Source organism: Abrus precatorius, unplaced genomic scaffold, assembly GCF_003935025.1.
Source record: "Abrus precatorius isolate BTA unplaced genomic scaffold, Abrus_2018 Scaffold6, whole genome shotgun sequence".
Lineage (NCBI taxonomy): Eukaryota > Viridiplantae > Streptophyta > Magnoliopsida > Fabales > Fabaceae > Abrus > Abrus precatorius.
Window position 1 is genome coordinate 19,674,602 of NW_020874406.1, and position 27,669 is coordinate 19,702,270.

The 27,669-nt window shown below is 30.9% G+C and overlaps 5 protein-coding genes across 6 annotated transcripts; all 5 read right to left on the bottom strand.

Annotated features, from left to right (window-relative positions):
- Nucleotides 1-295: 295 nt before the first annotated feature.
- On the bottom strand, nucleotides 296-5,823 carry LOC113868874 (CTL-like protein DDB_G0274487). Its single transcript, XM_027504839.1, has 7 exons — nucleotides 5,536-5,823; nucleotides 4,579-5,037; nucleotides 3,441-3,624; nucleotides 3,104-3,328; nucleotides 2,880-2,996; nucleotides 2,170-2,403; nucleotides 296-649 (listed from the first exon to the last, which is right to left on the bottom strand). The coding sequence occupies exons 2-7, from the start codon at nucleotides 4,989-4,991 to the stop codon at nucleotides 434-436; spliced, it is 1,389 nt and encodes a 462-aa protein (XP_027360640.1). The 5' UTR covers nucleotides 4,992-5,037; nucleotides 5,536-5,823; the 3' UTR covers nucleotides 296-433.
- Nucleotides 5,824-9,193: 3,370 nt separating this feature from the next.
- LOC113870354 (protein ASPARTIC PROTEASE IN GUARD CELL 1) lies at nucleotides 9,194-10,651 on the bottom strand. Its single transcript, XM_027506948.1, has one exon. It carries the CDS (start codon nucleotides 10,649-10,651, stop codon nucleotides 9,194-9,196), a length of 1,458 nt encoding a protein of 485 aa, XP_027362749.1.
- Nucleotides 10,652-11,538: 887 nt separating this feature from the next.
- LOC113869759 (GDT1-like protein 5) lies at nucleotides 11,539-14,611 on the bottom strand. The gene is made up of 12 exons (XM_027506223.1): nucleotides 14,594-14,611; nucleotides 14,438-14,506; nucleotides 14,059-14,118; nucleotides 13,890-13,937; nucleotides 13,434-13,519; nucleotides 13,292-13,328; nucleotides 13,151-13,195; nucleotides 12,689-12,745; nucleotides 12,553-12,597; nucleotides 12,403-12,464; nucleotides 12,166-12,238; nucleotides 11,539-11,610 (listed from the first exon to the last, which is right to left on the bottom strand). Exons 1-12 carry the CDS (start codon nucleotides 14,609-14,611, stop codon nucleotides 11,539-11,541), a joined length of 672 nt encoding a protein of 223 aa, XP_027362024.1.
- Nucleotides 14,612-15,923: 1,312 nt separating this feature from the next.
- LOC113869006 (ATP-dependent Clp protease adapter protein CLPS1, chloroplastic-like) lies at nucleotides 15,924-19,263 on the bottom strand. Of its 2 annotated transcripts, XM_027505084.1 has the most exons (4): nucleotides 19,142-19,263; nucleotides 16,950-17,106; nucleotides 16,317-16,405; nucleotides 16,014-16,226 (listed from the first exon to the last, which is right to left on the bottom strand). In XM_027505084.1, the coding sequence occupies exons 1-4, from the start codon at nucleotides 19,197-19,199 to the stop codon at nucleotides 16,144-16,146; spliced, it is 387 nt and encodes a 128-aa protein (XP_027360885.1). In that variant the 5' UTR covers nucleotides 19,200-19,263; the 3' UTR covers nucleotides 16,014-16,143. The 2 variants fall into 2 exon arrangements, with proteins under 2 accessions (XP_027360884.1, XP_027360885.1); XM_027505083.1 differs by having other exon boundaries at nucleotides 15,924-16,405.
- Nucleotides 19,264-21,641: 2,378 nt separating this feature from the next.
- LOC113869271 (lysine histidine transporter-like 6) lies at nucleotides 21,642-25,401 on the bottom strand. The gene is made up of 8 exons (XM_027505514.1): nucleotides 25,300-25,401; nucleotides 25,067-25,206; nucleotides 24,575-24,958; nucleotides 22,548-22,941; nucleotides 22,343-22,448; nucleotides 22,136-22,227; nucleotides 21,955-22,023; nucleotides 21,642-21,820 (listed from the first exon to the last, which is right to left on the bottom strand). The coding sequence occupies exons 1-8, from the start codon at nucleotides 25,327-25,329 to the stop codon at nucleotides 21,722-21,724; spliced, it is 1,314 nt and encodes a 437-aa protein (XP_027361315.1). The 5' UTR covers nucleotides 25,330-25,401; the 3' UTR covers nucleotides 21,642-21,721.
- Nucleotides 25,402-27,669: the final 2,268 nt, after the last annotated feature.

The window sequence follows — 27,669 nt, forward strand, 5'->3', positions numbered from 1 at the left end:
AAAATCGTTATATTTTCGGCCACAATTTAAAAAAATATATACTTGTTGAATATTAAATTAAATATTCATACACACCAATAATCAAGATCATTGCTCCTTTTCTTCTTTATGTAACAAAATGTGCACATTTGAGGCAACCAAGGACCTTGGATATCCTATCCAACACTGGTCAAAGCCAGTAACAACATTAATTTCTTAACATGGAAGTGATTAATAAGAAACCACAAAATAAAAGAAAAAGATGCTATATGATTTGACATAGAAATATAAGTGTTATAGCGTGTTTGAATTCCCGTTTAAATGTCGATAAATCTATATTTCCCTCAAGGTAGCTTCTGTGTTAGATCCATATTTACAGATTTTCTAATGTATTTCCATACATAGAAATAAACATGAATCGAAAATGGCAAGTAGAATAACATGAAGTGATTCCTCAAACTGAGGCATTTTCTCCTATAACAGCATCAAGCTGATTGTGGGTTAAAACTTCCCTTGCACGTGAACTCCTATGTTGAAGTCGCTGATGTAGTGTCTCAGACATCTGGTTGAAAAACTCGGAGTCCCATCTCTGAATCAATGAAGGGTCCTCTGCATAGCAGATATATATGGATGTAACAGCACTTTCCACCACTACCATAGCCACTCCAACCTGAAAATACATATATTTCATGCCATATGCATGCATCAAAATATTTTGTTGCTATTCAATATTCTTAGCATATAGCTTGTTTGGTTAATGTGAATTTTATGGAGACTGAAGAATCGATTCCTTTAGTAACTTGAGTTCTTTGGCAACTTTTTTATGATTCTCAATATCAATTTTGCAATGAATAGAATTGATTTTGAAAGAAATTAAAATTTTTAACCTTTATGTTGATAGGAATTTATTCTATCTATGAGACAAATTGTATCTATATTTGAACTTCAAAAGTGATTATACTGCACAATCCAAACAAAATTAGTTATTTTGAACTCACTTTTAAAATATCATTCCTAAACGCAAATCAATTTTTTAACCTCAGTTTTCAAAATCAATTCGTGTGTTTGTTTTTATCGCCCAAACAACATATTTCCCCTCATTTTCCAATAGGGCTGCGAAAAACAAAACCGACTACACCAAATCAAACCAAATTCCAAACCAAACTGTATTTAAAAAATTCAAATAATGTAAACTCGTTTTCTTTTTAACAAAATAGTTAACTAGTTTTAAAAGTTGGTTTTGAACCACTTTCAAAGTGGAATTTAAAGAAAATGGTATAAAACTGGATTTGATTCGAAACCTGGTTTTGAAACCAGTTTAAAACAGGGTGTGAACAGGTTTTAAATAAAAAACAGTTCAAAACCATGTCAAAACTGGTTTCAAACCAGTAAGGTTGGTTTCAAACCAATTTTTAATCAGTTCTCCAAAATCTAAACTGGTCTGGTTTCCAAACTGAAACATAATTACTGGTTTGGTTTGATTTTTCATAAAATTGAAATCGTGCACACAATTTTTATGCAAAAACACACTTTACAAGGGCCCGTTTTCTCAAATCAACAAATTTCTGCTGTGAGACAAGTTTTACAACGAATACAACAGGCAATGACAAATTTTTCAAGATCATTTTACCAAAATCTAAAATAGACAGATTCATAATCAACATTTAGCAAGATAAAGAAGATAAGGCATGTGCTGCTAGCATTAAGATTTTTCATTTATGGAAACAACCTGACTCAAGCAATTTGATTATTACAATTCCATTGATTGATCACAATTTGGTCATTAAGAAAAGGGTTAAATATGTTTTAGTCCTTCAAGATATACTGAATTTTGATTTTGGTCTCTACATTTTAAAAAATTTAGTTATGGTCCTACTCACCATTAAATGATAACGTGGCTAACTCAAATGATGTCATATGTTAATTTTTGTGTCACATATTGGTTTTCCATGATGCCACGTTAGAAGAGGTACCAAAATAGTCAATTTTAGAAAGTGTAGGGACTAAAACAAAAGAAAAATAATTTAACAGGTACCAAAATCATATTTAGGGTTTTAAAAACAGAAATCAGTGTTCCTCACCACAAGTAGCTTTACCAGGCCAATTTTGAGGATAGAAAGTTCAACAACCAGCATGTAGCCAAGTCAAAAAGGAACAAACTTAAATCAAGGAGGTTGGTTGTAAACTTACCAATATCATCCCCATGAGCACAGATGTGGACCCAATCATAAAAGCCCTGTCACGCCACTTAATCCATGCCCAAACACCAGAGCATGTTCCAGTTATCAGTCCACCAAAAATGGTTCCCATTAGCAGCACGGCACCCGAACAATCATAGGCCACAAGTGCTTCAACTCCAGTTGATTGGAATAACTCCCAGGCATCTCTAGCAGAACGGTTAAAGCTTTTACCATAAACAGCAATCTGCAGGGAACATGAGCATAAATCATGCTGGAGTAAGTTTTCCAAGAACCACAGCTGCCAACTGGATGTATACATCAAACCTCAACAAAGGTTGCTTGTAAGTTTAGATTTCAATTTCAAGACATTGGGTGTATTTTGATAAATAAATTAAGGGTTTAATAAACTCTTATTACAATTTATGACATGGCTTATTTTGATAAGAATTATAAAAAAAACTTAGTATAATAAGTTATAAAAAAGGTTATAGGAAACATAAGTTATTTTTACAAGCCCAAATAAACTCCGTAGAAGTTTTTTTAAGTGCCTTAATTGTGCAGAGCTATTGCTGTTGTATTTTCACACCTCACCCAGTACAGTAACAGGTAGTTAAAGTGTATGACAATCAGCAATTTTTTATATTGAGTCTGGATTGTCGTGGAAAATATGCAAAATTATCTTGTATGGGTGAGGTTGCTGATATAGACATGGAAGTCAACCTGAACATAAGCATACTTGTTAAAGAAACGGACAAGAGTCTCCACAAGATGGAAAAGGAAATCAACACAACAAAGTAAACACTCATTGTTGCCTATCTTTGACCGGATTCCTCTTATCTGAAAAGCATAACAAATTTGATGAACAAAAAGGGAAATGAATAGCCTCCTTATATTAAAGAAAATAAACTTCAAATAATTCACAAAATGCAAATAGCAGTCAACACCTCCCATCGCAGAGTCCTAATTGCAGCTGTGAATAATGATCCATAACAAATGCTTCCAAAAGATGTTGTTAATGCATACTGTAAAGATTTCATTAAGGAGTTGGTGGGGATTGACTGAGCATCTCTACCACCATTGATACTAACAAGAACCACCGTCCCAGACACTATCACGTGCACAGTATTGCAGAAAACAGCACCTGTCCAAAATAAGCTTATAGAGAGGACCTGCATGCACCATGGCAATATCAGTGTGAGATGAGGTAAGATTACGCATTTTGCTGTCAGAACCCGTCTCAACAAGCATAGACAGAATGAAGAGCAAAACTTGCCAGCTCACCACAAGAAGCCACCAGCGTCCACCGTCACCTATGCTTGAAGCAACAACACCAGCAGCTCCAAATGACCATAAGGCCAACCATAAAAGCACGATAAGCATAAAAGCATATGCCACTCTCATAACCTCAGGAAGATTCCAAACCATCTTGACAGCTTTTTGAAGAACCAACATCGTAAATGGAAGTCTGGAGAAGGGGAAAAAAGGAGCCACCAGAAATCATTTTAACACAATTAATTGTACAGAAAGTAAAAGCAAGGGCATGAAGAAATTAACTATAATGACAGCACATAGCTTCCAAAACTTTGAAGATTGCATACTTATTTGCCAAACATGAAAGTATCCATCCATGGTGCCAAAAATTCTTGAAAATGTAAACATGTATAAACAACTTTTATATGCATTTCCATGGAAGGGAGACATTATAGTGCTATTACAATACACCTGGTTGATTAATGGTGATGTTTTTTATTTGACATGTCACAAGCAAGCCTACTCGGATGTCCAAAGAAAGTCTGAGATATAGAGTGCTTCATTCATCCATTAACTAACAACCACAGCATAAAAATGAACTATGTTCTCTCACCATAACTGCATCACAGAATCTGACTCCATAATTCAGGCATCGTAAAAAATCAATAATAGTAAACATGTATTTTAAAACTCGAGAAATTTTAAAATTAACAAAGTTGAGTAAAGAATGTCAAGAATCAAGATTCAACGATGTCAAGTCTATCATATCGAAAATTCAGTAATTAAGCTCAATAAACCATTTCATGTTTTGGGAACTCAATAAACAGTAAATACTTTCCTCTTTAAGCTAATCAGGCAAGTCTTTAGACTCTAGAGAGGTTGGAGCTCTTTGACCCAAAGATGAACACTCGGATTCACACTAGATTTTATAATTTATAATAAACAACTAAACCAGTGAAATCTAAGACAGTGATTCCTACCATTGTTGGTTCAACCTCTCGAAAGATTCAAAACAAAACAACATTGCTATAGCAATTCCATTAAAATCAGAGACCACTTCAAACATTAAAATCCCCTCACAACACAACCTTCAAATGCCAAAATTGATGTACCAACAATCTTGCAATGACAAAACAACATCAAATCAAATCAAATCCAATTCTCATACCTGTCTATGACAGAAATCACATACAAGAACTGCAGGGCTGCCCCAATTGCAAAGGCAACACCCCAAAAAAACTGCTCAGCCCAAAAACACAAAACACTGATCACAGCAAGATAAGTGGTGAGTATGTGCACAGACACCTTCATCATCTGGGTGGCGCGTGTGCCTAACAGCAACAACCAACTCCATCCAAGGGCGGTTCCAACGCCTCCGGCCACCGCATAAAACGGCCAGTAATCCTCTGTCAAACCAGCCTCATTCTCCATGAACCGGTAAGTGTACTTATCAATGTCAAGCCTGTTCTTTTGCTTGAACCTGTTGAGACCTAACACCCCAAGAACCAAACCCAAACCAATCAAATGGACCATGAATATCCCTAACCAGAAAACGTCATGCCAACGCCGTGGTTGCTCCATTTGCAATGTCACCAATTCACTGATGTTGTTGCCAATCTACATACCCCTGCATTGTGTCAAAACGAAAGCAACGTTTAGTATATTGAGATACTGAAAAAGTTCATCTTTCACTGCTTATTAGTGAAAAAAATTGAATAAGGGGAAGACTTTTCTGCCGTGAAAAGGTAACTGGGGTATCCCCATATAAGATCAAACTCACAGAAAATGAAGTTTACTTTTGCCATCTAGAGAGTAAAATCACATTTTTATTGATTTTGTTTATCCGTGATAAAAAAAAATCAATAAAAATTATATATAAAAGGGCTTTTCTCTACATACTAATTCGGGTAGCCAGATATTAAAAAAAGAAAAAGCGAAAACCATGATTAAGAGGGGAAAAAAAACTTTTTGCCAATATTGAGTAGCTTTTGCCATAAATATAGTTAACTGGGGGTACAAAAAAAGTGATTTTCCTGTTTCTATTTTCGGTTTTCCAGTAGAGAGCAATTGAGGTAGCAAGATGGAACAAAAGCAATGATTTAACAGTAGAGTGTGATTGGGGTACCTAATAGTTGGCGGTGGCAATGGAAGAGAAAGAAGTGGAATCCACCATTGTAAGATGTGAAGAAACATAGCAACTTGTTGCACAGAAAGAGAGATCAATTTGATAAAAGGATCATAATAATGGGGAAAGGCCAAAACTTTGAATGGGACATTGAATATAACACAAAAAAACACTGAGGGAGTTGAATTGGGAATGTTATGAAAATGGAGGGTAAACTGATAACCTCTTAACGGCTAACAGAGAGAGCGAGAGAAATGGAGTTGGGAATTTTCAGAGAGAGATTCCTCTGTGGGGATTTGGATCATTCGGGTGAGGAGAGAGAGAGAGAGAGAGATTTGTGGCGGTGCCACGCGCCATGATTGTAAGAAGGCATGCGTATGCAATAGTCTTCATTTAGCTGTTAAGTTAACCAACTTTTTTTAATTTTAACTTACTTTTAGTTAATGGAAATTTAAATATAATATTATCGATATTTTTAATATTACCTTTTTCCATTAATATTCATATTTTATTTTGATAATTGATAATAATTTGAGAGAAAGAAGGTGGGTTGATAACCTTCCTCCTCTTGTTAATGGGACGGTAATGATATGCAGAGTAACAGTGGGTGTACTGATTATTGTAAGCCAAAGCTGAGACATTTGTCGGTGAAATAATGGATATGCAGATATGAAAATGGACCAAATCATCCACTGCATTATGTTCCACATGTCCATTTCAATAATAAAATTTTACTTTAAGCTTTTTTACATTAATAAATATCTTTTTAATCTTAGTTAATTTCTAAACTAAATTAGTAATCATAAGATAAATACTGACATATATATGTGCGTGGTGACCACTCAATTTTATTTGAGTTCAAAAATTAAAAAAAATGATTAAATAAATTTTCAAAACTTTTAGTATGTTTTTATGTGAAAAAAATGAGTTTAGTTTTTGTTTTAATTATTAAGTTTCACATTAAAAAATTATGTACCTTTAACTTTTTCTCAGATCTCACATCATATAAAAGTATTAACTATATATTTGAATCATCTGTATATCATTCAAAAGGTATTAAAAAATCCCCAACACTTTAACTTAATGTATATAGTCTATTTTTCTATTAAAAGCTTTTAAAGAAAGATTGTGAGGACTTTATGGGCGTCAATCGCTAAGCACAATAATTGACGCTTCTAAGGTGAGATTCTCCATCTTTTCATTTTATTAGTGTTATTTTTTTTTAGTATGTTATGTTAATTTATGAATATATGTTTAATTTTATCTCTTTTTTACGATTAGTCTTATAGTTTTTAAAATTGTATTGTATTGTTAAACGTCCTCAACATAAACTATATTTTTCTAAATTAAAAATAATTAACAGACACTTATTTTTTAAACAACAATGCGATTTAAAATTTTCATTGTGCTAAATGATACATTGCAGTAGAATAAATTTTTGTCAAATCAAAATAATTTTTTATAATTTAATTTGTATACAATGAGAGTTTAGGATAAAACATATTGGAGAGAAATGACACACACAAAAAAAAAAAGGTAACTTGATCACGTATAAAAAACATTAAACTAAAAGTAATTAAATGGAATAAAAATATTACAAATAGTTAATCATGAATAACTTAGTTGTACATTTATGATAATAACTTTTTTCTCTTTTATTTCATCTAATTTTAACAATAGTCATGATATCATATTGATTTATAGAGGTTAAAAAGAATTTAGCAAGGATCTGGTGGATGAAATATAAAAAATAAAAGAAAAAAATTTGTTATGTTTATCTCACTAAATTAATCTCTCCCCCATATTTGGGAGTACAAAACGGAATTTATTTTATATATTTTAAACTACAAATTTATTACAAAAAATAAAAAATAATTTTATGTTAAGAAAGAAAAAAAGAGTATTCAACGCATTTAGAATAACTTATAAAAAATATTGTACAACTTTTATAAGTTTTTTTTATACTTCTTTCAACTTATTTAAATAAATTTCATGATCAAACACGCTATACGTCTTTACATTAAAAAATAAGTTTATTAAATATACACTCAATTAATATTTTTATTCAATTTCACTTTAAAAAGTTTATAATTGTGAGTTAAATTTAATGTTTTTAAAGCAGTATATTTTGTATATGTTTTATTTATTTATTCCTACTCTCTTACACTCATTTAAATTAGTGGAGGGAACTTTTTTACTTCTTATTTTAATGTAAATATAGATTATGTAATAATTTGGAGTATTATATTTTATTTAAGTTTTAATGAATTTTTTTATTAATAGTTAGTAATGCATCTTGTGTTGTATGAGTGTGTCAAAAGATAGAGCGTATAAATTATTTTTTAAAATTTTATTTTGAAAATATCATATTAGTAATAAATAAGAAATTAATTAAAAATTTCAATTAATAATTTTATTGTAATTGAAAAGTAAATATATGATAAATAAAGTAATGACAAGAAAAAAAAGGTTATAACTACAACTAAGAAAAAAATTGACTCATCAGTAAAAAAAGAGTAAGAATATATGTATATAAAGATGTTGACAACTAGGCGACATTTTTCTAGGCCTTTTACAACAACAACGTTATATATAATATATCTTTGGGGTATGATTTTATACATGTTGCCTTTTGTTGTACGCCACAATTATTAAATCCTATCTATTCTTATTAACAAAGCATTTCTAAAGGTGGTATAGCATGGACAATAATTTATGGATTAATTAAATGTTGCATTTTATTATAAACAATACTTATTGAAATCTACTTATATAAGAATAAGCAACAATATTACCCCTTTAAGTCATGATAATTTAATTATTATTTATTAAAAAGTTAGAAATGATTATTTATAATTTTCGTAAACTTTTTATTGATCAATTATAATATAAAATTACATTGTAACCCGCCAATTATGTCAATGCATGAATACTAGGATATCAATGTCTTGAATATGGGATCCAAAATTATAAAATCACTAACAAGAAGAACGTAAAAGCTTGTTTTTCTTTGCCGATCGAACAATGACTTAAAGGCTTCTCAATTGATTCGCAATTGCTTTGAATAGAATAATGAATTTTAGTCTATTAAAAAACAACCAATGTTAAAGATAAATCTAATTGCCATAATAAAAATGCTTGTATCGTAATAGAAAGCTTACAATAGCAATCTGAGCATCTTCATCCAATATATTTTTCTTTTTTACTTTGGCAAATCTCAATAAACATTTTAGCTAAAGAAACATCTTCTCCACTCTCTTTTTTTGCATATTACATCAATCAGAGAGATTGAGCAATTTACTTGTTTTGGATATGCAAACACATTGTACCAATTAATTGTGCTTGGATTCTAGCAACATTTTTAGGTGTCCTACAGTGTTTATATTTTTTCTTAGCCCTATTCAAAGCATTTTTTTTTATTGATACTCTGAATCACACAAAAAATGAGAAATTTAAAGTTCAAAAATAAAAAATAAGTTTGAAAAAAAATAAACATATTTATATATAATCTCACTTGGACAGTGCTACTTCAAGTGTGGAGTTGGGGATAGTGTCTTGAGTACCTTTCACTCAAAGTGGAGTATTTCAAGAAAAATTAAATTAAATAAAAAAAAGAAGCATAAGATCCTACCGTTATGCGTCAACCCTCAAGGCGTTACTAGCAACTATTTGCAGAGAATCCAACGAGCGAGTTACTGATGTCGAAACCGACACGTGTCCCCTGCTGCTGCACGTTCCCAATGATTGACAACGACGACGTCGTGGGCGCAAACGCCAGACAAAACGTCCCCGTTGAGTCAACCGGTATTAGGTAATTCTTCGCCGGTAACGGTAACTCCTTCCCGTCGGGAAAGTGAAACGACACCGTCGGAACATCCACGCTGGACTTTGACGACAAGTCGTAGCACGTGTCAAACAACGACACACCGTTCGCAGAGGGCAACCCCTTCGTCCCCCTCACAAACGCGTCCCGAAGCGCGTCGTACACCTCGCTTCGCAACCGCGTCACCGCCGTGCCAGAATCTACGATAATCCCGCCGCCGCCGGTGGCGTCGACCTCGAAACTCGCTTCAGGAATCGGAAGCAAGTCACCACCGACGCTGATTCCCGTCAAGCCGAGATAGTAAAACGTGTCTAGCTCGGGGTTTCTTCGTAACGGCGCGGTGACGGCGTTACGTGGAAATGGCGAGTCAAACTCGAGAGTCGAGGCAGAATCGGTGTCACGGTCCACGAGGCAGTAAGAAAACGACGTTGCATTGAGCTGAGCCGGAAAAGAAAGTGAGCCGCCGCCGAGGCCGAGCAAGCCGGCAGCGCCGACGAACAAGCCTTCGTTATTATGACCACAGCCGATGGCAATGCCGTCAACTGAAGCCGTGCCGAGAGTCACCATTTCAGTAGCGAACTCACCAACTGTGTAAGAACCGTCACCGTAGGAAACCTCGTAGAGACACGTTTCGTTGCGGCATTCAGAGAGGTCCAAGGATTTACACTGTGGCGCGTCGCAGTGGATCAGCTCGTAGGAAGAGGATGAAAGGGGGTCGAAAATCGGATCGGATTGTTGGTAGCAATCGGAGCATGGTGCGCATTGGATCCAACTTACGTCACTCCCTGTGTCGAGTACCATGTAGGCTTGACTCGGCGGTTTTCCAATTCCGACTCGGAGGAAGTACTCGCCGCTTCCTTGACTCGTTCCCGAGATGATTGGGCCTTGCAGTTCGTTGAATTTGAACTCGTTGCCGGACTCGGTGGGGTGAAGATTCGAGTTGGAGATGCGCTTTAAGGCGAGATCCAGGCGAGTCTGTAAGGCTCTGACTCGGGCTGAGTCGCGCTCAAGTCGCGATAGGGTTAGAGACTTGTAGTCGTTGTGGGAAGGTTTCTGAATTGAGGCTCGAGAATGCACTTGAAGGATGAACGATGATGCAAAAGATGGTTCTTGTTGTCGTTGTGAGCGGTGGTGGTGGGGGGGGGTTAAGGCAAGGGCTTTGTGTGTGTTTTGAATGGAGGAAACGACGTGGAGGGGTGTCGTTTTGGGGGTTTGAGGTGTGGTTCGAGAGTGTGTTAAGGGGGAAGAACAGAACAGAAAGAAGAGCGGAAAGAGATAAGTTAGAGGTCCCATTGGCTTTGGCATTCAAGTTAAGGAGTAATGAGATGAAAAGAAGATTTTGGGAGGTTTTATTTTAGAAGCTATGGAAGAGGACCATTCATGTCAAGCTCACTGGGTATGGGAAATGGGTGAGATAACATTTAACAATGCATATTTAGGGGAAAAGGAAGATGAGAGAAACTTTGGATGAGGAGGGACCAGGGAGAGGGAGCTTCGCATATGGCAATTCACAATGACATACCATATTTACTTGTTTAGAGTTTCATAACCTTTGCACTTTCCGGTTCAAAATGATAAATTTATTCCATGTTTGTCAATCTTTTTAACCCTGGAATGTTATAGTACCATGTACACATACATATAGAAGGACATTTTTGTCAAATAAAAAAACTTAAAATTTTGCTATTTCATTGGTTGCAGAGATATTAAAACTTTCAAGACATGGCATGCAAGAATAATGACACGGGAATGGGACCAACGTAGGGACTTTGCGATGTCCCACATTTGTGGGACAAAAAGTGCGCAATTCAGTCTCACCTCATGCAATTGCTATCATCACCAACTACTTTTTAGTTTTTATGTTATCACAAAACAATTTATTTTATTTCTATATTGTTAATATAATCAATATTTTACTTTAATAAATAATTATATATCATGAAAATTTTAAATAATATTATAATAGAACATTTTTTTAAATACTAAATCTTAAAATATCCCTTACACCTGCGTAAACATAAAGATTGTGCTGCTCTATCCATCGATTCTTTAATCAATTGGGTTAATAAAGTTTTTATCCAGTACTTGGACGCAGTCAACCACTACATAACATATTTGCTAAACAGCATTTACTCTTTTCTAGTACAGATTAATGATATGAGGTGCTGTAACAATATCGCTCATGATTCAATTGGAGAAAGGAACGACTGGGTACCAAAAATAATGAATAAAATTCCACTTGAGAGTGCAACCTGAAAAGTAAGAAGTACAACCTAGATCACACTGTATTGAAAATTTAGTTTTGTTTATTATTAGTTTAAATATATTTCTAGTTTTTATGTTTTTGTAAAATTTTTAATTTAATTCTTATTTTGTATATTTTAATTCCTATAATTTTTCTACATTCAATAATGTGATCAACCATATATTGATATATAATAAAAAATTGTTATATAGCAACTTTTAAGTTATTCATATTATTATTAAGAATAAATAATTAATGAATAAAATAAAAAAGTTAAGAATTGAAAAAAAATATAAGGATGAAGAAAAAAAGTTGTGCTTTTGCTTACATACTTTATCTTTATCATTATTCCATTAAAACCTTTAATTATAATATATTTCTTGCACGATAAATCCAAATTCATTTCCTTTCACGGTTTCATGTTAGTCTAAAATTATTTAATTTTTGACTAGTATTTTAAAAATCATTTAAACTTGAAAAGATATTATTGACCTTAATTATATATGTATAATGTAAAAAGCAAGTAGAGCAAACACAAAAAAATGGTCATGCTAATTGTTACCATTTTTTCTGATATCCGAGATGCTAAACTCTTTCCTCCAACAACAGCAGCAGCAGTGCACAATGCTTGTCCTCTATGACGACACAAAAATAGAGTTATCCAATAACAAGTTGCAGAGCCTTAGGCATGTGATATATTTATTGCATTTACACCTTTCTGTAATCTAAAATTGAAATAAAAGAAAATAGTATCTTGGAAGAGATATATTGATAGGAAAATTAACTAGTCAAAACTTACAAAATCCCTCCTAGGACCACCCCTATTGCATTCTCATCTGCAGCCAACCCAATGGTAGCCAGCTAAAACGTAACAAGGTTTTTGTTAATGAATAATAATCATGGTCATTGAATAATAATATAACAATAATAATTCTCTGATTAAACATACTTGGCTCCTGTCGCCCCATTCACCAAAAAAGGTGATTGAAAATGCCTACAACGTTGAAATGGAATGATCAAAGAAATTAGATTCACCTTAGCTTGGTATTATTCATTTAAATACTCAAATAGTATTAGTTTATTACCTTTAAAAAGATGGGATTGAAAAATGGTTGTTTGTTCCTTTTCAAATCAACATCAACCTAGGAATTTGGACATCAAATTGAAATGTATACTTAGTCTTACAAAGCCAAATATATACCTACAAATTCCATTTTGTGTATAATCAAATATATATATTTTAGATTAATGTACTACCGTAAATGAAAGATCTCTTTTGAGCAAAAGTAAAGGGAAAAAAAAAACACTGTTACATTCTGTTGATGATTTCACTGATTGAGAAATCATTTAAAGGATTTTTTTCCTTACTAAAGTTCTTCATCTTTTTCCTTATAAAATCATTATGCCTAAACAAACTGTTAATAAATCCTGTTGTAATAGTTATTAGGATTTCTTTCATGGACCTCTTAAGCAATACTCATAACAAGTAAATATTATATTTTTAATAAAAAATATATATAAAGTACAACTATGATAATTTTTTTTACCTTGTTATCTTTGGTAGCTCCACTATTAGCTTTGTTATCTGCATTCTAATCAGTAAGAATAGATATAATTAATACGGGCATAATTTGACTTTTTTCATATATAATATAAGAAATTAAATTTAATGAAAGGCAGTAACTAACCAGTTTTTCTTCAACTTCGGCCAATTCGTCCTCCTCCCTATCGAATGAAATCATTAAGAATGAATAGAAGGAAATTAATGTTCATTGTATATATATATATATATATATATCACGAAGTGAATGTGAGACAATAAATCATTACTCTTCAAATATTGCATCTTTAAAGGATAATAGGCCAAAAACAAAGAATAACAGTGTTGTAATGTGATGAGTCCATTTACGAGAAACCTGCAAATTTTGATAAAGATCAAATAATAATATCAACAATAATAAAGATTAAAACAGTAATATAGCCAAACAAAAATGAGAAAGCACCAAATATGCAACACATTGAATAATGTAGGAATAGGAATAACCCAACGATGAAACAAACATGTTATTGAGAATGAGTTTAAATTTTTGTTATAATTTTCTATTATTATATATATTTTTCATATCGATAATTACAAAACTATATCATATTTCATTGCCTTTTTTTTTCTTGTAATTTTTACAATATTATTAGAAAAAAATCACAACATATTTTTTAATGGATGGCAGAAATATATCAGTTAACAACGAAACAACATCTATATATCGCTGGCAACAAAGAACACACCACATTTGGAGCTGCCCAGCCGACAATTGCAGAGAAAATGGTCATCACCTGGTATTTTCAAAATTTTCTATCAATAAATCCAAAACATAAACTGTAAAACTTAATCACATAACAAATTAATGTCGTGTATACAACTAAATTGAAAGAATAAATGAAGAAAATTTCTTACGATTAAAGAGCACATGCAACCAGATAAAACAAGCCGTCGTGGGTGTCGCATAGCCAGAATCTTGAAATAAACATCATAAATAAAAATTTAATTTTAATTAAAAATATTTAAAATCTATTTGAAAGAGACGATAGGAGAAAGTGATAAAATATCTTAGTCTCTATTGATGGATTTAACTAGAACTAATCATAATAGGACCACCCAAAAGACCCAAAAGTTGTGAGGCCATTTTGGGCACCTTCAGTTAATTTTACAAGATCAACAAGCAGAGAAGAATTAAGGAAAGCAATGAAGACTAGTTCTAAACGTCACAAGGATCATTTACTATTTAACAAATATATTTTATATCGAGAGAGAGAGAGGGAGAGGAGAGACTAACAGCAGCTGCAAAAAATGTATTATCCCCTATCTCAGAGAGAACGGTCATTGCAAGAGACTTTGAGAAGCCCTGTTCAAAACAAATTATAAGCATTGACATTAACAACCCAAAATAGTGGAAAAAAGATAGCTAAGAAGTAGAATGTGTAAATAGTACCTGAACTAATGGCCCCATATTGGGTTAATAGAGAAGAGAAGGAATGGCAGATAGAGACACTAATTGTGTTTAGGGGTCCTTCAATCTCTCTCTCTCTCTTTATCCTTGTTCTATGGTATTTGGAACTGTACTATTGTTAATTAGTCTTATATGCTTCTTGCATTGAAATTGAAGCACTTGCCACTTCAATGCTCCACAGCAACACCAGTCTTAGTTGTTATTCTATTATTGTTACTTTAATAACTTTGATACTCCTCGCCGGGCTATATATTACCCGCCTTAGATGTGCCAAATCTTTAGGGTTAATTACTTCAACACTCCAATCAATATTCAAATATGTGCTATTTTCAGAATTTTAATTTACTCATATATTGTAAATTTAAGACTTCATTCTTAAAAGTGATATATATTATAATCTCTTTACTTATTCTTTTATCACATATTTATGTGATTTTTTTAATATAAAGTGTGTCTAAATTTTTTTCCTTCTTAATCATTTAATTAAAAAACATTTCCCTTAATTTTTTTAATCAACAATAAATATAATGGGATGTTTGTAAATCACTAAAAATTATATAATCTTCTAGAAATTATATCAATTCTTGAGATTTTTTTTTCAAAACTAGAAGTTTCTCAAATATGTATTTTTAATTATATTGTATTTTATATTTTATTATAAAATAATTCTCTATCACTTAAATTAATCTTTTATTATTTTTGAATTTATTTTATATGATTTTTTTGACAAATTTATAACTCATTTATAAATTTATTTAATCATGATCGATATTTGAGAGATTAGTTTACTTTATAATATTTTTTAAAATTCTATTTAAAAGTGTTTGAACTTATAATTGTTAGAAAAGAGTAACAAGAACGTTATTATACCATGGAAGAATTACTACCTTGAAAGCAAAACTCTAGGAAATCTTCACTGCAACTTGATTTCAAGCTTGCTTCCTAGATTAACAAAATAATATACAAGGGTCTATACACTTAGGAGCTAGGCTTGTTGAGTTGGAGTCTCAAACAAACTATACTCGTATGAAAGAGGAGGGGAAGAAAGGGTTAGAGAAGAAGGAAAGAATGGTTGGCATAGAAGAATCGTCCGTTGAGAATGTCTTTTGATGGTAAGAAAACGAGTAAAAATTCATAAAACTTCTTAAAAGAACATGTCTGAAAAAGAATTTGGATTGCTTCTTCGAACATGGGCATATTTATGTTCTTGGGTGTGCTTCATTATGGATCTAATTGTGATTCAAACAAAATTGGAAAATAAAAGAAAAGAAATGACAATCCAATGTTACGAGACCAAATGTTGGATGTGTTTCACATATATACCGATCATTTCATCAACTATTAGTTTTCATATGTTGTGCAATTCTTTATTCAAAATCACAACTATCACATTTGGCCCAGGTTTTACACAAGATAAGTCTTTCTTTCTTTTCTGGTTTCTCTAAGATTTCAAGTTATGTACACGTGCTAAAATCTCCAATTTGGCCTTTCAATAGCATAAAAGCCAGAGAGATTTAAACTGGAATTTGTCATCAGCAACCACCATCTGCAGGTTCAATTGAACTGTGCAACCCATTGCCTCTTAGCTGCATGCAATGATCTTCAGCATCAACTTGGGCACAGATGATCACCACTGACAATCCATTGTAGTGTGCTTCTTGCATGATATTAACTGCATTATCAAGGGTCATTCCAGGGATGACCTTCATCAGTACTTGGACAACATATTCCCGTTTATTGTAGTTATCGTTGTGCAATATTACACGATATGGGGGTGCATATTTCCATGATTTCCTGCACATCTTAGAAAATCAAGAATCAAACATTTTCTTCCTTTCCATAGTTACATATTCATGCGTCGTATCCCAGAAAATTTAAGAATAAGCATAACTGAACAACACAGCATTTGAACCACTAGAATGGATCTCTAAGTTCCTTTCCATTATGGAGGTTAAGGCATAAACATACGTTCATACTTTGAAAATGACAAACCAAATCATTTTGAAGAAAATGGGGAAAAGAAAGAAGAAATTAGTTTGATGTAAATCTATTTCCATCTTTGTCACAAGATACTTTCACCTGTTTTTTGGCAGGCTTTTACAGAAAATGACCACACACCTAGAATTCTTATCACTGAACACAGGGATACGTTTGAAAAATCTTTAACCAATTTTCCATTGTTTATTGGAAAATATCTTCAGATATTCAATGGTTTATAATTTATACATCGTTATGAGAATTCCCTCGTTAATGCACTTAGAGAAACAAAGTTGTAAAGTGAAGTTTGTTCAATTAGAAAATCTTAATTTGAAGGTCAACAGTCAAAACTCCTGCTTACTTCAAATTAAATTCAGACTCACGGCCAGGGGTGACTTTTTCTTTTTCAATAACTGGCTTTTCCAGCACCCCTCCCCCTTTACCAGGTCCTGTTGCCAATACAGCCATGGGTATGCAAAGACTGGAGCATGGTCCTTTACAAAAAGAATATCCGTCCCCTGTAATGAAAATCTTCAATGTATAATTTAAGCGCTCAACCAAATACATATGATACAAAAAGGTTTCATTGGTGCTAAAAATTTCCAACCATAAAATTAATTGTGAAAAAAATGAGATGTGATATAAGTCAGAAACAAAAAACCTATCTAGCTATCACAGTGAATGTAGGAATGAATTTCTATAGGCATCACAACATATGCATGAATACTGAAAAAAAAAATACAGGAATTTTCACACATGCACATATAGACAAAAAGTAAAAACATGAAAGTTACCAGAAGAAAGTGATAATAAAGGCTGTGGAAAAATGTGCAGTGTACACACCCCTTAAACTAAGGGAAATTGCAAGTACCCACCATGAACATTTAATCTTCCAAATATACTCGCAAATTTTGCAAAATGTAGCAATAAATCTTTTCATCTGGATTCTAGAATTTATTTGTTATCAGGAAAAGGAGCGGCAAGTATTTCATAGCCAAAGGAGAAAGGTAGCTTGGTGGACAACTGAACTTCTGACTATCATCAGAGCATTTAAACATGAAGAATTATTTTATATTTCATTTTTAAAAATGAAAGCATTTAAACAATTCAATTTTTATTTTGATGAGAATTACATGATCGATATAATTGAATTAGGTTGGGACAAGAATATTAGTCATTTAAATGATTATTGCATGATAAAACAAATTTTGCAAATGAGAAAACAAAGTGCAGTCAGTAAAATGAAAATTCATGGAGGTTACTACTAATAGTTATTAGTTAGCAGGCTAGTGCACAATTTTCCCTAAACACAGTGATCAAATATGCATAAGAGGGCAGGCAGAGAATTGTAACCAAACCAACTAAGATCAGTGTAGTAGTGTAAATCAAGCAGGACTAGTTTAAGTGTTTAACAGCATAAATATACGTTCCACAGAATTGAATCTCCACAAAATGGAGTATTTGATCAACATCACTTTCTCATTTGAATTCACATATCCAAGTCTCAAATTTAACTATTGCTTTATACTATTTTCTAATGATGATTTGTGTTTGATTGGAAAATTAGGATTGGAAACTGAATAAAATAGCCACTAATCTTCAATATAGTCATAATCTTACTTAAAATTGAGTAGAATAAAAGCAAACAAATAGTATATACATGATCTATGGGTGTAATTCAGTATAAATGCATTCTATACAAACAACTTTCAATCAAGATCTACATAAAGATGCTGTCGAATTCATCATTGCAAATATAAGACTCAAAACTACTATTACCCACATTACTAAACCCCATGTGAATCAATTTGGATAAACCACTAACATTACTCTTTTGCTTGGAAGGGTTCATCTAAATGAAATCTACTCATAACCTCAGGCACTTGTACTTGTTAATATGCTCCGTGCATAGAAATCATTGACTTTGCATCGACATGCCTAATAACTTGAGAAAATATTGAACTGCAGATCATCATCGGGAACTTCATTTTAGTTCCCACAGTGATAGAAGAAAATTAACGCTAGTTTTTTTTCCCCCCATTCTAGCAGGTGTGTAAGATAATCTTAAAACCTCAAACTTTGGGAAATGGGTCACGTTCAGTTCAGCAGGGAAACTCAAAATCAATCTTATTCACTTTAACCAATATTCTTTTAAGAAAATAGAACAAAGCAAAAAGATTGAATTATAGCAAAGGAAGAACGTATGGTAAATGAAACCACTCACACTATGCTAAATTGCTAGCCCACTTCCAAAGATTAAGACTTTATCAAAGAATTGCAGCTAATCATTTCTGATAACTAAACATTCACACAAGTGAACTAAGTCAAATTTTTTTTTTTTTCAAATTTTAGCAGGGTAAAAATGAAAATGAAAACCCCAGAAAGCAATAACCAAACCTCAATTACCCTAAAGATCAGAAACTCAAGAACGTGCAAAATTTAAATCAATAATAAAGAAACTCATTCATAACAAAAAGTTGAAGAAAACACCGTGTTGAAGTGCCAAAGGAATCGAAAAATTAGAGAAGAAGGGATGAAGTGAAAGGGAGAAACCTGGTTTGAAAACGTGGTTGGGAGAGAGACTCATTCTCCCATAAACCGCACTCTTCATTTTTCTCTTCTTCCTTTCTTTCTGTGTTCTTTGATTTTTATTTTCTTGTTTTCGGGTTTTGCTCTTTCTCTCAGTGTAATGTAATAAATAAATGAAAAAGAGCAAACGAAAAATGGAAAATTAGGATTGGAAACTGGTGGACCGAGAAATTGACACGTGTATGTCCAAAACGATCGTTTGGCAATGGAGTGTGCCCAACATGAAGAAAATAGAAAAGAGTTGTTGAAATTATACTTCACTTATTTACTCTTAAAATTTATAAAATTTGTTATATTAAATCTTATTGTACTCTTTTAATTTTTAAAATAGATTTTCTTGATCTAAATGTTGTAAATTTAAATATTAACTTGTATGTATAAATTCATTCTAAAATGTTGTTATAAGGGAACGGAAATTTTGAAAAATAATGTTTAAATATAGGCTACTTTTAATAAAAATAGTTAATAAGATAAATGATAGTTGAAAAATTATGTTTTATATAAAAACTGTTAAGTTAACTTATTGAATTAAATGTATTTAATAAAATTAGCTATTAAATTAGTTGATAAGTATAAAATGATATAAAATATTTATATTTTTTATATAAATCATAAAATATTTTAAAATGATTATTCTATATGATTTTAATTAATTTTAATTTTAACCCTTATTATCTTTTATTTAAAGATTAAAAATAAATAATATAATATTGAATGGCAGGATGAATGAATCATTTATTTAACGAGTTGAGATAAGCGTAAAAGCATAATAATAACACTATTTTAAGTAATCTCTTGAAACCAATTTAAGTTAATGAAATAAATTTAATTATTAATCATCAAGCACATTTATTTTGATCAAATAAAATTATAAATTAACTGAAATAGCTCGTAAAATATATTTTTTAATATAAAATTTCTATCTAAGACAAAAAAAAAAAAAAAAGTCTTAACAGGCTAATGTCTAATATGGAAGTAATTTTTTTAAAGTTAATCACATAAAAAAAAAGAAGGGATATTTGGTGACTTACATTTTTTAGGGATTAAATTAGATCTAGCAAAGTTTCTCAGTTACTAATTTGTATGTTTACTTTAATATTATATATATATGATTTAAATGTAAAAATATAAATTTTAAAATAAAACGAGGACAATTGTTCAAGGACATGTGAGAAATATAAAAAACAAATTTTTAGAGTCATTAATTAAATAAAAAAATAAATATTATAACTATCACATTATCTTGCAATCTCTCATTTAATAACCTCTATTATAGGATAGGTAAAATAATTTTTGGTAAATTATTTTTTAAGGTATCAAAATTAGGATACTAACTTAAATAGTGATAATAGATTTGTTTTGAAAAATAGAGAATTCTATGAAATAAAAAATGATTTATCAATCTAAAATCAAAATTTCTTACACACACACACACACGTAACAATATATTTCTAAACTTGAATGTTAATAAAAAAAATATTTTATCAATTCTAATACTTTTAAGACATTCATAAATAAAATCTTATGAATAATTAAATAAAAGTGCAAACACGAATATCAATATATTTCTCTTTTCCATCTTTTCTTAAATTCAAATTTTAAAACTTTTTAATTCAAACATAAGTTAAAATTGATCAACTGCTTAATTATAGTTGTTTTTTTTTTAATTGCAGACATGAGACACTTTTCTCGAAAAAAATATTTTGTCCTAATTCTCAATAAAACGGTTGATTGTGAATATTATCATCATTAAAATAAACAGAATATAAGTAGGTGAAATTTTGAAAATATTGACAAAATAAACATTGTCGGTTGAGGCTTTACCATTATAAGAAGAGGATGACACTTAGTGTTAATTTGTTTAGTAAGTTTTGAAAAAAAAAAGTTTTATTTGTGTCTTTATAAGGTTGTCATAATAACATACATCAGCAAAGTTGCGATCTTAAAAAAATGACTCAGAAAATTGTTTCTTATGAACGAAGAACCCAATTCTCTTTTTTTTCGAAGCCTTGCAAATGAAAGTAAAAATTAAAATGTTTTCTACATGAAATCTAAAATATTATCAAATTTGCTTTTAAACATTAGAAAATAATATAGTGTGTTTAAATACACATTTAAAAATTTATAAACTTAAATTCAACACAAAAATGACAAATTAACATTAAAGTATTAACCGTGAATTTAAGCATGCTAATAATCTAATTGGTATCTTCTGATTATATATACATATAATATTTTGATGAATTGGCCTGCATTATTTTTGGTACAGATAAGGCAAATTGAACTTAGAAGAAATTATTGCACACATGAGGTGTTTATTCACTTGATCCGGATTATGTGAGTTATAAATATATACCACTTGGATGAAAATTAAAAAAGCTATATGATCCATCAATAAGTCATCTTCTCAATAGGACAAAATATAAAAGAGAAAAAGATTAAAAAGGCTTGCTGCTCGTAGGATCGTGAAACTGATATTATTTGAGTTATAAACAACTAGATTAATTGCAGATGCCATATATTCTTCCAATAATATAACATAGTTCAGGTGTAAAACTGATAAGTGGAGGCATCGGCAATAATATTCCTAAAGCCACCAATTGTAGATGCCAACATAATGCACACTCCAATGAATATTGCAGCCTGAGAAACACAAAAATTGAGGGTCAATGCCAATATGGAACAACTCAACTGTGATCATCTAGTTTTTGCATTCTTTGTATATTAGACACTTTCCCTGATTTATAAAAATGTTGATAAAATAAATTAATCATTACCCAATTGATGAACCAGTTGAAGCTGAATCTCTTGGGTTTCTTGATTATCAGCCACATAATACTGGGAAGCTGAACAATTGACACACCATATATTATTAATCTTCTATCTTCTGAATTAACTCTTGTAAATTTGGTAGTTTAATATAAGCATGGGGAAATTGAGATGGTAAAAGAGCCTCACAAAATATGAAGTGGGGGCAAAACCAAATCCACCAAAGAACCCAAGAAGATCACCAAAGAAAGGAAATGTCACCCCAAAGAATAATGTAAAAGCTGAAACATTTTAACAAGCTCTGGTCACTTCAACAATTTTCATGAAAAGAACAATTATCCTATAGAAAAAATGATGTTATTGCAGTCATAGCATAAACGTTTTTGAAAATCTTACCTACAAAAGAAGATCTAGCAACAAGTCTTAGTACTACTCCTGGAGGAAAGTTCATTCGTTTGATCATCATTCTCTCAATCAAGTCAAAAACAGGCATAGCATAAACCTGAAGTCCACATATAGTTTCCACATTAATCAAGTCAGAAACAAAAATAGCTTAATTTGGGCAGCAATTGCATATCCTTAATTTTTGTTGTGTTGGTACCTGGTAGCTACCAACAACATGAATGAATACCATCAAGTTAGCTGAGGCAATGAGCCATGCAGGTTTTTCAAGTGCCATAAGCACATTATCATCAACATCTCTTCCAAAGGCCCAATACCCTACAAATGCAACTGGGAAATAGCATATAGCATTGATGATATAGGCAGCAATGGCACCTTTCCACATTGGTATCTTGGAGGGCTTCTCAGGAGTTGATGGAATTGTAGCCTGAATTTCAAGGGCCACTGCATGGCCAGCAAATGCAAATGAAATTTGACCAAGTGCATTGAAGACTCGGAACATGAAATCAATTGTGCTTGTTTTCTTGTAGCCATAGCTAACATTGTCTATTCTACCTCTACTCAAGCATGCCACCCAGGCTATAGTTGAATAGCTGCAATGATAGAACCATAAGAGTAAGGTAGTGAAGCAATAATCTCATTACCATTTCTTTCATCTCAAATGTTCTTGTTTGCACTTATCCTAACGTGGTAAAGAAAAGAACATAGATAGTGCGTTATGTCATAATTTTAAAATATGTAATAAACTATGTTAGACCCTGTAGATTGGGTGAATTGAAATCCAATTAGAAGCTATATGCTATAGTTTATATTAATTAATTAAACTCATGTTCTTGCAAAGATCCTTTACCTGAAAGTACAAATTTGTCTACCGACACAAACAAGTTTTAAAAGCCATATGCCTATATGATTCTCTTTGTTCACAAACATAATCAAAAGGGTATGTTTATTGATATATTTCTACAAAATTTTAGTCTTTCTATCAAAATCAAATTCTGTGTTTATGGGACAGGCTTCATGCTTTTCACGGGGATAAATTATTTTGAGAAGAATCCATGGATGAAAAAATCAAGCCAGCTCAGCAAGCACTCAAAACTGGTAAAAAATATTAATCATCCTCAGAAGCCAATGCTCTAGAAAAATCTAGACATGATTGACTTCTACAGCGCTCCCAAAATTTGTAACGAACATGAATGATCCTTGCATGAGAACCTTTCGTTTCCTATCGATCAGTTTTTTTAATGTGTATGCCAGAAGCAAGTTAAAAATATAAAACTTTATTAAAATAAAAATATTTATTATTTTAAAATTATTAAAATATCCCATGTATATTTTTCCATGATAATTAAATAACATGTACCTGTAGACATATGTTAAAATAATTATATACTAATTCATAAGATAATAAATGTTTTAAGTGTAGAATTACACATGATAAAATCTCAATAAAAGATCATTTTTTTAAAAATTATAGTATTTAATAACTTGATTTATAGTAGCTCATGCAATGTATAGTTATTTTATTTTATTTTAAATTAAATATACATATATTTTAATAATTAAAAAAATTATATATTTATAAATAACTATATATATAATAAAATTATTTTTAAAAATAATTTTAAAAATATATTTTGACTTTATAATTATGAATAATATGTATCAAAATGATAAAGATTTAATAAAATTAAATAATAAATAATTTTAAAATATAATTTATTTGAAAATAATAATTTTATTGTATAGCTTAAAAAATTAATTAAAATTTAATAATTAATAATATTTAAAAATAAAAAATTAAGATAATTTTATAAATAAAAAATAGATATTCTGGAAAAATTTATAAATTCATATAAGGTAATAAAAAAAATTTAATTAACAACTTTAATATCTAATAATTAAAATATAATTAAAAAATGAAAACAAAAAATTAAAATTATTACAACAAGAAAAAATATAATTTACACATTATTTTTAGTTAATTTTATTCTTAAAATATATATATATAACGGAATGTGAGAGTGACTTTTCTCAATCTTTCACTTCTTAAATAATAAATTATTATTTGTAGGATAAAAAGTTAATTTTTATTACATATAAATTTCACATGTTAAAAAAATTCCAGAGATTAATATTTCATAATATAAAATTAACAGTGATGTTTATAAAACCATTGTTCCTAAGATTTTGGGAAATTCCCCTGGACAAGTGGGGATGAAGAAGTACCTCAATGACATCACAGCAGCTGCTAGAGAAACACCAGCAACTGAATTGAAATTGGGAAGCTGAGACAGAAAGAAATGAATGGCTCCAAAAATGATAATCCAATAAGACTGTTTTAGTTGTGTGCAATTGGTGCATGCAATCTCCATGAACTTCTTTAGGCACTTCCCCCCAGTCACCATGTAAACAATATCACACCCAACTTGGACAATCAGTTGCTGAGGCAGCACAATCCATGGTCCAAGCTTTGGTCCAAAAGCATGCCTACCAAGATCAATGTAACGATCAAACCGGGTTCCTGGTACACACTCATGAAGTTGGATCATTTGCCACATTGTGTTTATGGTTAGGCACCAAGCTAACAACAACATCAAGGTTCCTGGAACCCTGCAAAGATAAGGTTCAAAAAGTACAAAATGAGTTAATTTTTCAGTTACTTATAACTCAAGTTCTCACTTTTTTGTGTTACTTTAAGCCTTAAAAGTGAAGTTTTACCATCCTAGATATGCCATGGCATAGGGCAGGCTGAGAACACCTGCACCAATCATGGCTGTCACAGTGTGAAAAGTCGAGTACCACCATTTGCCCTTGCGAGAGGGACCATTGTCCACCCATTTTTTATCTGATTGAGCTTCCTACAAGTGTGGAACATGTAACAAGAATTAGAAAAACCTCACAAGAAGAAACTGGCAAGGCAAAGACAAATCTAACATTGAAATTATCATTACCTTAGAAGGGGGAGAAGAAGCTGTCACCATTTTGATTTTGACTTACAAAATCAGAGAAGAGAAAAAGGACCCCCTTGGAATTTGGAGTTATGGTGAAACGTGTATCTTTTTCAGATGAAGCGGTTGATGCACATATATATAAAACAAGGGTTCCTATATTCTAAAGTTATCTTCTTATTAATATTTTTATTATTTTATAAATTAAAATATTATAATAACAAGAGAATAAAAATTTAGAATTACTCCTATACAAAATGTTTCATGTATTTATGATGATCAACAACATATCAGCACCTTACATGCTTGCCACTTGTGCACTTGGTTTCTGGCGATCAGTAGTCAATACTAGAATACTAGTAAACAGGAGCTTGACTTACAAGGAAGCTGCTTTGTTGGAAGAACAACTTTGGGTGACACAGCAAATCCCTCTGGACACATGTGGCAATGACAGAAACCCACTGACACTATGTGTACCTAGTTTTCATCACTATTCCCCCCTAACTTGTTTTTGTTTGTACCTAGTTCAAATCCTAACCACGTACACACAGAAAACTGTACTATAGTTTTTTCAGTGGAGTGTTAAAGAATACTCACCTTAACATAATTTTTTTTTAATACATGTTTAGTTTCTATTTTTTTTAACATACACAATATCTACTAAAAAATTTAATTTTTAATAAAAAGTATTGTATATAACTTTCTTATATGTGTAACGTTACAGGTTAAAAATTTGTTTTAGTTTTATTAAAAATTATAAAAATATTTAAAACATTATTAAATTAAAAATAAAAAAATATATTATTATTATCATTAATTATAAATTACCTTTAGTAAAAGATAACACATGGAATCACTCTTTTTGAGTGAACATTATTTAATTGCTCTATGGTGCTTTTAGGGGCCAGGAAGAAACTTCTTGACTTTATAGTGGGGTAAGTAAACTGGTCTGCTGGGGAATCAGAGGATCATATATTGGTATGATGTAATGGATGATCAATTAAAATGTAAAATTTTTCCTTAAGCAAGGACCCATTTCTGAAAAATTTGTTTAGTTTTTGGAATTGAGCAATGATGGAAACGTTTTGCTGGTGAATGAAAGGGATCTCACATTTAATCATTACACTTCTTGACTGTGGCCTTGAAAAAAAGCCATTTAATTTGTGGTTAATGATTAAAGTTTATGGCAGGCTGTTCATGTTAAAGTTGGTGGAGAGGTATCATCTTTCTCTATGAAAGATTGAAGCAAAGAAGGGTACCCCAGTAGGTTTTTTTATTTTAATGAAAAATGACTGCTAATGCTAGGGTCTCATGTTAAGTATACTAAAGAGAAACAGCCAAAATATTATCTTCATTTCTTTTATTATTTGCAAAGGCTGCACAAGATGTCAATTAATTGTATAATGGTTGCAGCATAAGTGAATCCAACTATTCATAATTATTTGAACTCAATTACTTGTAGAATTAAATTTATTTAAAGCTTATTTATGTACTTGCTAGAATGGCATTTCCGGGATTCCTGAGGCATATGAAAGGATGTTTTTTAAAGAAAAATATTCTTTTCTATAAACACAAGTTCATAGCATAGAAATAAATAGGTTTGTAATTGATTTAAAGAAGTTCAAACTTGAAACTCAACACCCAATTATACCGATGAATAAGACTTAAAATAGAAACAGTACTAATTTATATATTTTTATTATTTAGTAACTTATAATTTTGCATAAGACTAATTTCTGATGAAATATTGTTGTTAAATAAGCGCCAGCACTCAGCCAAAGAAAAAAACAACAGAAACAGTGGAAGAAAAAAAGGAAAAAAATATATACTCATTTTTGTTTCACTAGCTTTACTGTTTCCATTGACCGTTTCATTTTTTTTACCTTCCAATTTGTACCACATATTTAGTAACAACAATTCCTGATAAATCATTCATACAAAATGTTACCAGCTACCAGATAATTTTGCAAGTTACAAGTAAATTTTTATAAAAATCATAAAATTTAATGCACTCAAAATGATACAATAATACTAAATATTATAATTTTATTAAAATCTTACCAATTAGTATTTTTTTTTATTGTGTATCCTAGTACACAAGTTACAAAAACTAATTATAAATTTATATTTTATTTATAAAAAATAACTATCAATATTATTTTTGTCTAAATTATAAAAAAACAGAAATCAATTTATAAAATACTAATTAATTTATCATTTTAATACAATAAGTATTTCAAAAACACATTATAAATTTATGACATATAATCATCTTTCCTTAATTTTGATGAATGTTAGCTTTTTTATTTATTTATAAATATGATAAAAAATTGTGTTTTAGAAAAAATCTATAATATTAAAGGATTAAATTAG